This window comes from Hyla sarda, chromosome 5 (assembly GCF_029499605.1).
Source record: "Hyla sarda isolate aHylSar1 chromosome 5, aHylSar1.hap1, whole genome shotgun sequence".
NCBI classification, from domain to species: domain Eukaryota; kingdom Metazoa; phylum Chordata; class Amphibia; order Anura; family Hylidae; genus Hyla; species Hyla sarda.
The window spans coordinates 154,040,370-154,056,478 of NC_079193.1; the positions used below are offsets into that span (position 1 = coordinate 154,040,370).

General features: G+C 40.0%; 1 protein-coding gene across 4 annotated transcripts in view; it reads left to right on the top strand.

The window, feature by feature from the left end:
• The window catches only part of HECW1 (HECT, C2 and WW domain containing E3 ubiquitin protein ligase 1), a 341,519-nt gene that overhangs the window by 129,374 nt on the left and 196,036 nt on the right, over window positions 1-16,109 (top strand). For 3 of the 4 annotated variants that reach the window (XM_056520523.1, XM_056520524.1, XM_056520526.1), the window contains 2 exons: window positions 3,893-4,217; window positions 6,712-6,819. In XM_056520523.1, coding sequence (XP_056376498.1) covers window positions 3,893-4,217; window positions 6,712-6,819 — 433 coding nt within the window. Of the gene's footprint in view, window positions 1-3,892; window positions 4,218-6,711; window positions 6,820-16,109 lie in introns of those variants that run through there. The other variant, XM_056520527.1, reaches the window with a different exon arrangement.

The following is a 16,109-nucleotide window of genomic DNA, read 5'->3' on the forward strand; positions in this document are numbered from 1 at the left end:
AAAAAAAGGTTTTCCACGGGAGCACCCCTTTAACGACGCAGGACGTATATTTACATCCTGCGCCGGCTCCCGCGATATGAAGCGGGGTCGCGCTGCGACCCCGCATCACATCGCGTCGGTCCCAGCGCTCATCAACGGCCGGGACCCGCGGCTAATACCACACATCGCGGTATTAACCCTTTAGAAGCGGCGGTCAAAGCTGACCGCCGCTTCTAAAGCGAAAGTGAAAGTATCCCGGCTAGTCAGTCGGGCTGTTCAGGAGCGCCGCGGTGAAATCGCGGCGTCCCGAAAAGTTTGCAGGACACCGGGAGGGCCCTTACCTGCCTCCTCGGTGTCCGATCGACGAATGACTGCTCCGTGCCTGAGATCCAGGCAGGAGCAGTCAAGCGCTGATAACGCTGATCACAGGCGTGTTAATACACGCCAGTGATCAGCATAGGAGATCAGTGTGTGCAGTGTTATAGGTCCCTATGGGACCTATAACACTGCAAAAAAAAAAGTAAAAAAAAAGTGTTAATGAAGGTCCTTTAACCCTTTCCCTAATCAAAGTTTGAATCACCCCCCTTTTCCCATAAAAAAAATAAAACAGTGTAAATAAAAATAAACATATGTTGTATCGCCGTGTGCGTAAATGTCCGAACTATAAAAATATATTGTTAATTAAACCGCACCGTCAATGGCGTACGCGTCAAAAAATTCCAAAGTCCAAAAAAGCGTATTTTGGTCACTTTTTATACATTTAAAAAATTAATAAAAAGTGATCAAAAAGTCCGATCAAAACAACATACGTACCGCTAAAAACTTCAGATCACGGCGCAAAAAATTAGCCCTCATACCGCCCTGTACGTGGAAAAATAAAAAAGTTATAGGGGTCAGAAGAGGACATTTTTAAACGTATAAATTTTCCTGCATGTAGTTATGATTTTTTCCAGAAGTACGACAAACTCAAACCTATATAAGGTGTCATTTTTAGCGAAATATGCACTGCGTAGAAACGGAAGCCCCCAAAAGTTACAAAATGGCGTTTTTTCTTCGATTTTGTCGCACAATGATTTTTTTTTCCGTTTCGTCGTGAATTTTGGGGTAAGATGACTGATGTCACTGCAAAGTAGAATTGGTGATGCAAAACATAAGCCATAATATGGATTTTTAGGCGGAAAATTGAAAGGGTTATGATTTTTAAAAGGTAAGGAGGAAAAAACGAAAGTGCAAAAACGGAAAAACCCTGAGTCCTTAAGGGGTTAAGGTAAAAATAGGGGTCAGCAAAATCTCAAACTGTTTTTTTATTGATACTACTTTTGCTTCTATTTAACCTTTTAATCATTTATAAAAAATTTTTATAAAGTGTGTATGTGTGTTTCACTTTTTTTCTCTATTTTTTTTAAACAAATTTTTAGGTAGTACTACTACTCCCAGCATGGAACAGACTGTTCCATGATGGGAGTAGTGTTACCTGTACTTATAGACATATCTCCCCAGTTGTCAGTCCTGACACCCGATGCAATCGTCCTATCTATTGCAGAGATGCGGAGCCGCTCTATACAGCGCTCACATCTCTGCTCTGTACTCCAGCCAGTGATGTGAATGAACATCACTCATTCATATTTTCTGCCCAGAGTGGTTTTTGGCCAGATGGTTGCAGCCAATCACCACTCTGAGGGAAATATGAATGAGTGATGTTCTATTCATATCACTGGCCGGAGTATAGTGCAGAGATGTGAGCGCTGTATAGAGCCCCTCCACATCTCTGCAATAAATAGGACGATCGCATCGGGTGTCAGGAGTGACACTCGCTGTGATCTGTCCTTAACTGCAGGTACTACTACTCCCATCATGGAGCACACTCTGCTCCATGTTGGGAGCTGTAGTACCTGCAGCATAGAAAGATCACAGAAAATGTCACTCCTGGCACCCGCTGTGATCGTCCTGTATAATGTATAGATGCGGCCGGCCACTCTTCTATGGTCCCCTGTACTGACATATACATACACCTATTCATATTTCCCAGAGAGTTATGAGCTCTCTGCGGGAAATATGAATAGGTGTATATACTGTATACGGCAGTGCAGGGGACCATAGAAGTGCGGCCGGCCGCATCTGTACATTATACAGAAGGATCGCAACAGACCCGGGTGATCTGTGAATTAGTACAGGTAATACTACTCCCATCATGGAACCAAAAAGAAAAAAAAGTGAAAAACACACACACACTACATTTATTATTTCTATCGGCTATATTTTTAGTGCCCTGCCCACCCACATAACTTGATCCCTGTTTAAAAATTTATAAAAATATTGTTATAAAAAAGATAAATTTCGTTAAATACTATTTTTTCCATCACTACTGTATCTTTTTTATTATTATTTTTTTTAATGGTACCCTATGAAATTTTATGAAAAAAAGGTATCTCCATCACTTTTTTTTGGATTGCTAAAGTCCAAAAGAGAATAAAAACCGCCTGAAAAAAAACGGCAAAGTTAAAACCTACATGGCGTTTTTCTTGGTGTTTTTTCACTCCCATAGACTACCATGGGAGAAAAATGCCACGATTTCAGGGGAAAAAACGCCATAGGCTCAACATGCTGCGATTTTGCAAAACCGCCAAAGAGCTGAAAAACGCCAAAAAAAGAGTGATAAAACGCCAAAAGGATTTAAAAAAAAGCCAAACTGAAAAATGCCAAGTGGAAAAAGAATTTAGCGATTTCTCATTGATTTACAGCTAACACTTGGCTGCAGCGTTTTTTGGCCAAAAAAATGCCATGCAGCAGAATTGGCGTTTTTCTTGGAGTCCCCCCAAACCCCCCCCCCAAAAAAAAAAAAAAAAGTGGAATTCCAGCCTCAGTGTATGTAAATTAAGGGCATATTTTAAAGTTTAAAATGCATTGCATATTCTAAAAATCTTTGTGTAGGACTGTAAAACATTTGGAGGTTTTTTTTCTTAGTATGACTAAAGGTTGTATTCACACTGTGTTTTTGTTGCATTTTTAATATGCATTTTCTTTTTTGAAAGCTTGCAGTGTGACCCCCTGGGTATGCTTAGACAAGGACTGGGTGTGGTTAGAGTTGTGGCTTAGAAAAATTGCTATGGAACACCCTACTGTGGCTGGGTAGCTCTGTGTGTCTGCTCATATCATCTGCTATGAGCAGGCACTGTGGGTGAGATTTATCAAAACCTGCCCAGAGGAAAATTTGCTGAGTTGCCCATAGCAACCAATCAGATTGCTTCTTTATTTTTTGAGAGGCCGTTTCAAAAATTAAAGAAGCAATCTGATTGGTCGATAAGTCTCCCCCTGTGTCTACAGCTGGAAATCCGCCTCTAAGAGCAGACACAGAGCTCCCCATCCGCAGCAGGGATCTTGCTCATTTGACTGCCTATGGCGCATCTGCAGCGTGAAATACGCTGCGGATGCGTTCCGTGTGACCCTACTCTTTAAAAATATTATTTATGTAGATACTTCTGGGATTAAAAATGGATTCATCAACTGGTTACATAGACTGAACAGTACAGAAATTGTCAAATGGTATTACTTCAATTCCAAAAATGTTTTTACAGTGCAGTACATTGTAAATGTTTTTGTTTATTTATTTATGCATTTACTTATTTAATCTATGAAGTTTTACACTGCAACAGACTTCCAAAAACAATGGGGAGATTTATCAAACTGTCTTTGTTGCTTTCATTTCTCAGATCGCTGTGGTAAAATGAAAGCTGAGCTCTGGTTGCTATGCGCAGCAAAGAGAATTTTACTATGAAACAGCTTGATAAATCTCACTTAATATGCCTACTTTTACTGTAATACAATTCTAAAGTAATACAAAATTCATCCAGATGCTAAAGAAGTATATTGCTATTATATAAATGTATGACTTTATGTATGTTTTGTTTTACAGAATTTGTACCAAAACAGGTTCCTCGGCCTGGCTGCTATGGCTTCTCCATCGAGGAACTCTCAAAACAGGCGGCGGTGTAAAGAACCACTAAGGTACAGTTACAATCCGGACCAGTTTCATAATATGGATATCAGGAACAGTCCACATGAAGGAGTAACTCTACCCCGGTCTACAAGTGACACTGATTTGGTCACTTCAGACAGCCGGTCAACTCTAATGGTCAGCAGCTCCTACTACGCAATAGGACACTCCCAGGATCTTGTTATATATTGGGATATAAAGGAAGAGGTGGATGCTGGAGATTGGATTGGCATGTATTTAATTGGTAAGTGTCTAATTTGTAAACGTACTCTTGAATTTGTTGAAATGATTAGAAAAGTTAGATAGATTCTACGATCTGTAGATATAGCTGGGAGAAGGGCGCAGCTGTGTGCTTCACTCCCTGGCTCACTACCCAATCTGACTCATTGCAGGAGACGGGCTTTAACTAAGTCAGAATTCTAATATCAAAATTCTTAGATAAAAAGTAACAATTCTTTGATAAGAATTAATAATTCTGACTATCTTAAGTTCTGACCTTTTTATCATATAACTGGTTCAATAACAGTTGCCTATGCACACCTATATGGACACAGTTTTTTTTACATACGACAGTTGTGATAAGCCCCCTAAAGGCTTTGCACAATTTTAAGTACATATTCATATTAAGGCATATAATCAGGCATTAATTGAAGAAATGTCAAAAAGGGACTACTCACAGTCCATCTTGAAATAGATTCATTCTTTATTCATACGAATTCAGAATATTCCACTTAATTTTCTTTCAAATTTACATGACAGGGAGTCTGCCCCTGAACTATTGCGTGGCAGGCTGAAGCTCGGGTTAGTTTTACATCATGACCGAGGTTGTTTGCAGTTTGAATATGTGTCTTGAATATGTGAATTTGAAAGAAAATCAAGTGGAATATACTGAAATTGTAAGAATAAAAGAATCTATTTCTAGACGGGACATTTCTTCAATAATGCCTGATTATATGCCCTTGTGTGAACATGTTCTAAAGCTTTTTCTCATATAATTCTAACCTAACTCAGTAGTATTCTGATGTATTCTTTGTAAAGGAAATGTGACTTTGACTGTACAATATTAAATGCACATAGTACAGTTTGACATGATCAGTGCTGTTTGCATTGTGTTAACTGTAAATCAATGTTTAGTTGCTTTACAATATTGCCATGGGAAAGTGGTCATAGTGACTGTACATCCTTTTTATGTATAGTACTATGCCAGAACTTTAATAAGTAGAATGTTGGTTCATTAATTGTGTTTCATTCTATGGACCCTATGTACCGAAGTTAAAATACTATCATTTGCATTAATCACAGTGATAAGGAATAACATTTGCTCCGGGAAATTAGGTTGTGTATTCAGCTGGGCCACTCGGAACATATAATTGTGAGCAACTAACAGGATTTGCAGCAATGGTTGCATTTCTAGCATTCTATTGATAGAGCTGAAACAATTTTCATGGCTGTGAGTTCAGCCAAGGACACAAAGCATGAGTCTTCATGCAACTTCAGCCCACCATGAAATTGTTCAGTTTTATACTGAGATAGGGAATATTTTTAGGATCATTTAGACAATTTTGGTGCACTGACATTATTGCTCAAGATTATTATTTTGTGTTAGCATCAAGTTCACACTTAAAGGGGTACTCCGGCGCTAAGACATCTTATCCCCTATCCAAAGGATAAGGGATAAGATGCCTGACCGCGGGGATCCCGCCGCTGGGGACCCCCGTGATCTTCCACGCCGCACCCCGTTAGAATCAGGCCCCGGAGCGTGCTCGCTCCGGGTCTGATTACTAGTGATCAGACCCGGAGCGAGCACGCTCCGGGGCCTGATTCTAACGGGGTGCGGCGTGGAAGATCACGGGGGTCGCTAGTAATCAGACCCGGAGCGAGCAAGCGTGGAAGATCCCCACGGTCAGGCATCTTATCCTTTGGATAGAGGATAAGATGTCTTAGCGCTGGAGTACCCCTTTAACTCATAGGACAACAGATTCTTACGGAAGGTGGCCCGTGATTGGCATTGCACATACTGAGGCAGTACTAGGCACTAAGAACAATAACAAAGTATACTATAAAGGCTCTAAACACCCTTCCTGTCTATCAGGGAGATTTTTTTTTGTTAATTATTATGGTGCAGAATGGTTACATTTGGCCAGAAGACCAGTTTGCCTCATTAAGTTATGTATGTGCCAAAAGTATGACAATTATGCTTAGTTTGAATCTGCACGAACAGATATTCACTGATATACTAAAATGTATAGCTGGAATGGATACTTGAAGAGGTACTCCGGTGGGGAAAATTTTTTTCGTATCAACTGGTGCCAGAAAGTTAAACAGATTTGTAAATGACTTCTATTAAAAAACCTAATCCTTCTAATACTTATCAGACTGAAAAGAACTATTCAACTTCCTCTGTAGTATACAGGAGCTGATAAGTACTGGAAGGATTAAGATTAATAGAAGTAATTTACAAATCTGTTTAACTTTCTGGCACCAGTTGGGTTGTAAAAAAATGTTTTCCACCGGAGTACCCCTTTAATTTGCTTTTTTGACCATTATAAAATAATAAGGCTCCTAGTTAGTGAGTGTCTAAACCTTCTGTAAGTATGAGAGTACATAGTACCTTATCTGCCTCACAAAATTTCAGGTTATTAATGGGGACAGCTATCTTTAAACATAGAACAACTGTTTTCACTTTCACCATGGACTTTTTTTTTCTGAACCTAACTTCACTTTCTGACCGTCTGCAGATGAAGTGTTATCAGAAAACTTTTTGGATTATAAAAACCGTGGAGTAAATGGGTCTCACAGAGGACAGATCATCTGGAAGATCGATGCCAGCTCATACTTTGTGGAACGTAAGTACACTAGAGTTGTTATGGTACTTTATTTAGCTTCTTTGACTTTTATTTCATTATATGTCCCACATCAAAGATGTGTCAGATTTTATTGTGTAAGGCTTCAGTATAAGCTTCATTATTCCTTTGCATTGAGTTGGAAAAAAAAATTAAAGACTCTTGATAGTAGAAAACCTATGGAATACCCAAATAGCTTTTTGTAACTTACCAGTTGTTTGTATCATTTGAAGCTAGTGAAAGTTTGCATGGCAAGAAAATCTCCACCTACATCTGCCATTATACTAATGAGGACCACCATTATTTTGTTTTCTTTTGTGGCTCTTCATAGTTTTTCTCTGCACATTGCTGTTAGCAGATATTGGTTGTGTGGGTTTCTGAAGAGTAGCTACTTTTAAGTAAATGTCCTAGCATTATGTAGTCATGATGCCATAATAGCCAAATGATGGGAAATTCTATACTCCAATATAATAATCATATTCTTTAAATTATATATAAGTGTGTTAAGTAGGAAACCTCATATTAGCCCTCCCCATTAACTAGTAGCTTTTTTTGGTATAAAGTAAAGGCATGGCTGTATAGGACTTTTGACTCTGAATCCATGCATACCTATCTCTAGTTAATTGACCTTTCCAGTGCCAAGATTTTAAGAGATTAAAAAGATATGCAAAATAAGCTTTGAGGCCCACTGGGCGTTTCCTTCCCTGCTAGAGCCCAGCATAGCAAAAATCAAGAACAACATATTTCATATGCAATATATTTATTAAAGTACAACACTATAATCGTGTAGAGACTGGTTCGGGCCAGCAATATTTACATATACAGAAAAAGACAGTATAAGTTGGATCATAGATGAACAGGGGATGACTGGTTTATCCCTATCTAGTGGCCCTGCCTGGTGAGACTGTAGGTCCCCTGTCCTTATGACCTGGGCCTACACTGGAACCTCCTAGTGGCCCTAGGCTAAAGAGGGGACAACCAGACAGTAATACTGTGTCGCCAAGGATCAGTCGAACATGGCCTTTAGCACATGAGATCCAATATACAATATAAATAACACACTGATATTCTTTCAAGAATAAACACACATGTGGTAAATACAATAAAATATCCAAACCCGAGGGTGGTAACCAGGGGTATATAGTAGTATTCACGTGTCAGACCCACAGTTGTCTGTGTTGCATAATTAGAAGTGTAAATATGCATTTAACGGAAATTTCATTTCCAGCATAGTCCAGCCCCTTCACCAGCTAGTCACTCCCCTCTGTGCACTGGTCACCTACTCTACCTCCCGATTGACAGCTACTAGGCTGTATTGTAATCCCCGCCTTTTCCTGTAATCTAGCAGCCAAGGGCAACACATAGTGGGCCCCAAAGTCTAATTTGCATATTTGTAAACTTTGATTTCTGGAGAGGTTAATGAACTAATAGAGGTATGCACAGATTCAGAGATCAAAAACGTCCTATACAGCCATGCCCTTACTTTATACCTGCTGACAGGTCTTCTTTAAGGCCGGGTTCCATTTTGAAATTCCGGTGCATCAGAGTTTCATTTCGTTGCACAGTTCACACTGAGCAGTTTTCGAGGCGGACTTTCCACCCGGAAAATCTGCTTGAAAAATTCTGCCAGACATTGGTGTCTATGGGGACAGTGATGTCTGCATGGTCCTAATGCTGACTGATTTAGTCAACACTTGTCAGCGATGGCTGCACTCATATTCTCCGGCCTGATTTTGTCCGGCCGGAGATTCCGAAGTGTGAACCCGGCCTAACTCACAAAAATCCCTTTAGCTGCTAAAAATGCCTGCCGATGTATTCAGGGATCCAGGCAGAAGAGGAAGAAAAGGTAAGGGGCTTTACTTACTGGCACAAAGAAATATCACTTAGAGATAGAACAAGAGAAGTTTGCAGCACAGCTAATTTTCGATGTTTTAGCTCCAATGTGATTGAATTGTTTGCCTCTGTTCTCGTCTATCCTGTCTATTATTTCGTGATACTCAGTTTAATCAATTATAAGATTTTAAAGTTTTGTGTTTTGGACAACAATGTAACCAGAATAAAAGCGCTAGAAGTATGAGAGCTGCACAGCATGAAATCAGTTTATCCTGTGGTCGGAGTTAAGCACAGCCAGAGACACAATTTAAAGGTTTATATTACAGATTCTCCAAGCTCAAGTCCCGCGTTATGGAATTCCAATTAGATTATCAGTGACCTAGATTTCCATTGGCTAATATTTTAAAGTTGACCATGTAAAATTAAGGGGTCTGACAGTTTTGTCAGACTTATGATGAGAACCGTATTAAGGCTCTTTGTTGCCTTGGGACGCAGAGCAGACCTGTCTCATTTAATGTTCTCCAGGTCTTTAAGCAGTCTCTGTTTAGCAATAAAGTGTCCCTATCTGCATATAGACCTAAGTCTCAGATAATTATTGTAATGTTGGTGGATATCTTAAAGGGACTTTTGTCAGAAACTCTGGTTATTAAAATATGCAATTTAAGAAAGTTCATTTTCTTTGCTGAAATGCCCAGGGTGATAGGTTATTCTCTGAAGATTCAGGTCAGCAAAGTACTTATCTTGCCACTCAATATTTCCTGGCAAAAATGCCTAAAGGTTTTTGATGCCCAGAGCATAAATCTAAACTATGTCCCTGACAAAACAGGAACAGGGATGAGTAAAATAGCAAGGCTAACATTCAGGGAAGACCAAAAACTTTCTTTGCATTTAAAATACTTTATTCTTTACTCTTGACTTTTTTCAGTTATATAACCAGCAGTAAGCGTTTGTTTCTTACCCACATTCACCTTCTTTCACATCACCATCGCCCAGATTTGCTTTGAATTTCTGCCACATATTTACATATCAGCAGCATCTTTTTTATTGTTGGGTCAAGTATTTGTTTTTACAATTTTTGCAAGATTTGCCTTAATTGCCTGATAAGTGCAGATCCCACCTCTTGGATCCTCACCTATTGTGGGGTAACCTGTTACCTACTATTGATGATTACCTGCTGCCAGGGCTGGTGTATGCTGGTGCCTTGACCCTGTCCATTGGCCCACCCTTTGACATGCCCCACCTTACTACTGGGGTGACACACTGTAACAAACCTTCTTCTTCTTATGTAATCACCTTACTACTGGGGTGACACACTGTAACAACCCTCCTCCTTATGTGATCTCCTTACTACTGGTGTGACACACTGTTACAACCCTCCTCATGTAATCTCCTTACTATTGGGGTGACACACTGTAAAAGCCCCCTCCTTAGGTAATATTCATACCTATGGGGTGACACACTGTAACAAACCTCCTCCTCATGTAATCTACTTACTACTGGGGTGACACACTGTGTCACAACAAACATACATAATTGTGCACTTATACATGCTGTAAGAATCTGCACACAAGCCCCAATAGACTGTCAGCAGTGAACTCTGCCTGTGCATAACGTTCAGAATGATAGGCAGAGGCGCATTAAGGAGTTCAACTTATGGCTTAGTAAATGGTGTCAAGAGCAAGGATTTGGCTTATGTTTCATGATAGCTTTACTTGGAATAGAAAGGAACTGTACAAAGAAGATGGTTTGCAGCTTTCTCTCAAAGGATTGAATGTACTCGGTGAACAATTCCAAGACTTTGCTAAGGAGTATTTAAACTAGGAAGGGGGGTCAAAAGAGTCCAATTGCCCTCTGAAACAATGCCAGAATATTTCAGTAGCACAGAGGTTAAGAAATGACAAGCTCAGAGTCCTGTCTACAAATGCCTGCAGTTTAGGTAATAAAATCAATGAACTTGGGTCAATAATGGCATCTGAGAATGTAGATTTAGTGGCTGTTACTGAGACATGGTTTAATGAAAGTAATGACTGGGACATATCCGTACCAAGGTACTCTTTATACAGAAGAGACAGAGAATGCAAGAAAGGAGGAGGAGGAGTGGCCCTATAGGTGAAAGATAGCATAAAATCTAACTTAATACAAGTTAGTGAGGCAAACATAGAGTCAGTTTGGGTTACGTTGCAGTTTGGTAATCAGACAGTAACTCGTGTAGGTGTGATATATAGACCACCTGGCCAAGTTAAAACAACCCAGAGCAATGAAGATAGAGAAATCTACAAGACTAGGCAGAAAGAGTCCAAGTAAGTTATAAGAACTTCTAAACCGCAGGCAGAAGAAAAACTAGCTCAGTCTGTGAAAAAAGGGGATAAGACATTCTTCAGATATATAAATGAAAAAAGGAAATTAAAACAAGGTATAACTAAATTAAAAACAAAGGAAGGAAGGTATGTAGAAGAGAATAAAGGGCTAGACGACTGCCTTAAAGGGGTACTCCGCCCCTAGACATCTTATCCCCTATCCAAAGGATAGGGGATAAGATGTCAGATCGCCGCTGTCCCGCTGTTGGGGAGCCCCAGGGTCGCCGCTGCGGCACCACGCTATCATTACTGCACAGAGCGAGTTTACTCTGTGCGTAATGACGGGCAATACAGGGGATGGTGCAGCGTGACCTCATGGTTCCTCCCCTTGTGACGTCACGGCCCACCCCCTCAATACGAGTCTATGGGAGGGGGTGGACCGTGACGTCACGAGGGGTGGAGCCGTGGCGTAACGATGCTCCGGCCCCTGTATTGCCCGTCATTACGCGCAGAGCGAACTCGCTCTGTGCAGTAATGATAGTGCAGTGCCACAGAAGCGATCCCGGGGTTCCCCAGCAGTGGGACTGTGGCGATCTGACATCTTATCCCCTACCCTTTGGATAGGGGATAAGATGTCTAGGGGCAGAGTACCCCTTTAATGAATACTTCTGTTCAGTTTTTACAGAAGAAAAAGAAGGAAAAAGACCTCCATAAGGGAGGAAGACTAATGAATTGTTTTATGCATGTGTCTTTACAGAGGAAGAGGTTTTACGTTTGCTATCTAAAGTGAAGACAAATAAGTCAGAGGGGCCTGATGGGATACACCCACAATTATTAAAAGAGCTTAGTGGTGAGCTAGCAAAACCGTTAACAGATTTATTTAACCAATCACTGGTAACAGGAGCTGTTCGGAAGATTGGAAATTAGCAAATGTCGTGCCCATTCACAAGAAAGGTAGTAGGGAGGAATCAAGCAACTATAGGCCAGTAAGTCTGACATCAATAGTGGGGAAATTAATGGAAACCCTACTAAAGGATAGGATTGTGGAACATCTAAAATCCCATGGATTGCAAGATGAAAAACAACATGGGTTTACTTCAGGGAGATCATGTCAAACATATCTTATTGATTTTTTTGACTGGGTGACTAAAATAATAGATGGCAGAGGGGCAATAGACATCGCATATCTAGATTTTAATAAGGCTTTTGACACTCTCCCACATAGAAGACTTATCAATAAACTACAGTCATTGAGCTTGGACTCCCATATTGTTGAGTGGATTAGACAGTGGCTGAATGACAGACAACAGAGGGTTGTAGTCTATGGAGTATATTCAGAGCAAGGTCTTGTCACCAGTGGAACTACAAAAACGACAAAGAGGAGCGCTCCATGGTGCAAATAAATGATGATAAAAGAAATGTTGATGGTAAAAAATGTGCTTACCAATATAAGTTGTGCAAAGGCCAGCACAACTTGGAGAAGAGCATATATGTGGATCCCTCTGCTGCCACTCCACAATAAAATGCAATAAAACCAACGACCTCCAAACCAGTTGAAAATAAGGTGCTGAGGGACCAGGCGATGGATAGAGCAATCAGTTTATTCCCAACATGCAATTGTCACCAGTTGTCACCAGTGGGGTACCTCAGGGATCTGTACTGGGACCAATATTGTTTAATATCTTCATTGGTAATATAGCAAAAGGTCTCGATGGTAATGTGTGTCTTTTTGCTGATAACACAAAGATATGTAACAGGGTTGATGTTCCTGGAGGGACATGCCAAATGGAAAAGAGTTTAGGAAAACTAGAAGAATGGTCAGAACTCTAGCAACTGAAATTTAATGTGGACAAGTGCAAGATAATGCACATGGGGCTTAAAAACCCTCAGGCAGAATATAGAATATTTGACACAGTCCTGACCTCAGTATCTGAGGAGAGGGATTAAGGAGTAATTATTTCAGAAGACTTAAAGGTAGGAAGACAATGTAATAGAGCGGCAGGAAATGCTAGCAAAATGCTTGGATGTATAGGGAGAGGTATAAGCAGTAGAAAGAGAGAAGTGCTCATGCCGCTGTACAGAACACTGGTGAGACCTCACTTGGAGTATTGTGCGCAGTACTGGAGGCCGTATCTCCAAAAGGATATAGATACTCTAGAGAGAGTTGAGAGGAGAGTTACTAAACTAGTACATGGATTGCAGGATAAAACTTATCAGGAAAGGTTAAAGGACCTTAACATGTATAGCTTGGAAGAAAGAAGAGACAGGGTGGATATGATAGAGACTTTTAAATACATAAAGGGAATCAACACGATAAAGGAGGAGAGCATATTTAAAAGAAGAAAAACTACCACAAGAGGACATCGTTTTAAATTAGAGGCGCAAAGGTTTAAAAGTAATATCAGGAAGTATTACTTTACTGAGAGAGTAGTGGATGCATGGAATAGCCTTCCTGCAGAAGTGGTCGCTGCAAATACAGTGAAGGAGTTTAAACATGCATGGGATAAGCATAAGGCTATCCTTCATATAAAATATGGCCAGGGACTATTGATAGGATTCAGATTACTGGGCAGACTAGATGGGCCAAATGGTTCTTATCTGCAGACACATTCTATCTTTCTATGTTTCCTCTTTAGCCCAAGCAGTGGTGAAGGGGCAGAGACGGAGTTATGATGTCATGAGGCAGAGGACATCAACGATCATGCCTGTCTGCCTCTGAGGAGCATGTTGCTGCTGAAAGCAGTACTCCTCCAGGGCGGACAGACATGATTGTTCAGGAGAGGCGAGGGGGTTGGGGCGGATGTATGGAGGCGCGTGTGATGTCAGGATGCTGGACGGACCTGACCTGCCTGTCTGCCTCAGAGCTGGAACTGCGCTCCTGCAGGCTGAAGAATGCAGTTTATTTTTTACTATATTTTTTACACAGTGTTTACTATAACTATCCTAGTCCACCATCGGTAATAAATAATTAAGAATTACCCTTTCAATACTCAAGACCAGTGGTGTTTAACTTGTAGTTATCTTAGCTGTTGTCAAAATTCAACTCCCAAAATATAAGTTAAAAATTACTAAACTAAGGTGTCTTGTAGGGGGGCAACCTCCTCACTCGATTTCAGGGCCAACTTTTGACACCTAAAATTGCAGAAATGTACATCACCTCAATAGGTGATGTTTACTTGCGTTCCACTTGCGACGAAGCTGCTGGAGCACCAAAACCCTTCAGATGATACGTGTCCTTCCTTATTTTTGTTTTGTGTAGGAAATGGTGGAAGGTCCCCTTTTCAGTGAAAAGTGTTCGCAATGCCACTTTTATAAAAAGCATTTTTTTGCTTCGACTATAGCATATGTTTCTATTATTGTGAAGCAGGTAATAATAGCTGCCTCTCCAGGCAATGCTGGAACAACTCTTGTATTTGAAGAAGTACTCAAACCCTTCGGCAACATGGCATCATTTCACAGAAAATCCACTCGTCAAATATCTTCAGTGAATTGTAGGTTTTTGCGCTGCTCTATTTTCATTCTCCTTTTTCTCACTTGTAATTCTGTCTTTATAAAACTGAGATAACTGTATGGGGTTAAATAATTTGGAATTTCTCGGAAAATAGAAAATGGGTGCATGTTAAAGGGGTACTCGGGTGGAAAACTTTTTTTTTTAAATGAACTGGTGCCAGAAAGTTTAAACAGATTTGTAAATTTTATTACACTTTTTTGGGGGGTAAAATAGGCAAAATGGGACAATTTACATTTTTATTGGGGGAGGGTGTTTTTCAAATTTTTTTACTTAATTTTTTTACTCTTTTTATTTTTATTTTTACACTCTTATAGTCCCCATAGGGGACTATTTATAGCAACCATTCAATTGCTAATGCTGTTCAGTGCACAGTATACAGGATCTGCTGCAGATTTTAAGCTGCAGATGTGATGCTGTGTTCCATCATTAACCCCTTAAGGATTTTTCATTTTCACACTTTTGTTTTTCCCTCCTCACCTTCTAATCATAACACTTAACATTTTTCACCCACAGACCCATATGAGGACTTGTTTTGTGCGCCACCAATTTTACTTTGTAATTACATCAATAATTTCATGACATCATGCACAAAATCTACATCATTCACAAAATCTACAGAGAAACAGAAAAAAAAATGTTGTGGGGAAAAAACAATTTCCTGCCATTTTGTAACTTTTGGGTGCTTCTGTTTCTACGTAGTGCACTTTTTGGTAAAGTGACACTTTATTCTGTAGGTCCATACGATTACAACAATACCCAAATTATATAGGTTTTATTTTATTATACCTCTTTAAAAAAAATCATAGCTTTTTGTACCAAAATTTGTATGTTTAAAATTGGCCTCTTCTGACCCCTATAACTTTTTTTTTCTGCATACTGGGATGTGTGATGGTTCATTTTTTTGCGCCGTAATCTGTACTATTTATCGGTACCATTTTTGTTTTGATGGGGCCTTTTGATCGCCTTTTATGAATGTTATTATGATATATGGAGTGAACAAACATACACAATTCTGGACTTTGGTATTTTTTTTATGTATATGCCATTGACTGTGTGGTTTACTTAACTTTATATTTTTATAGTTCGGACATTTACGCATGTGACAAAACCACATATGTTTATGTTTGTTTCAACCTTTTGTCTTTTGTTAGGGAAGAGGTTAATTCACATTTATTAACATTTTTTTTTTTACACTTTTTTTTAGTACCCATTGGGGACTATTATATGCAATCTTCTGATTTCATATACTGTTGAATGCTACTCTATAGAGCAGCATTGATCAGTGTTATCGGTGCTCCATTGCTCCGGCCTGCCATGGCTGAATGAAGCATAGGAACTCTGATCAGAGGGCAAGAAGGCTGGTAAGGGCTCTCCCACCGTCCTTCTGATTGGGAAACTGCTGTTTCAGTGCCTTGGTCTCGATCAGCACTGCTAAGCAGACGGAGTTAGTTTTTTTTTTACATTTTCAACTTTGATCGCAGCGTCTAAAGATAATGCCAGGCATCACCACATTCTGTATTGTCCGGCATTAGCCACGGCTATCAGTCCCGGAGGCCATCCCGCTATGACATGTGCTCAACCACTGAACGCACATCATAGAAGGAGAGCGGGCGCAGGGTGTACAGGTACGTCCTACATCATTAAGGGGTTAT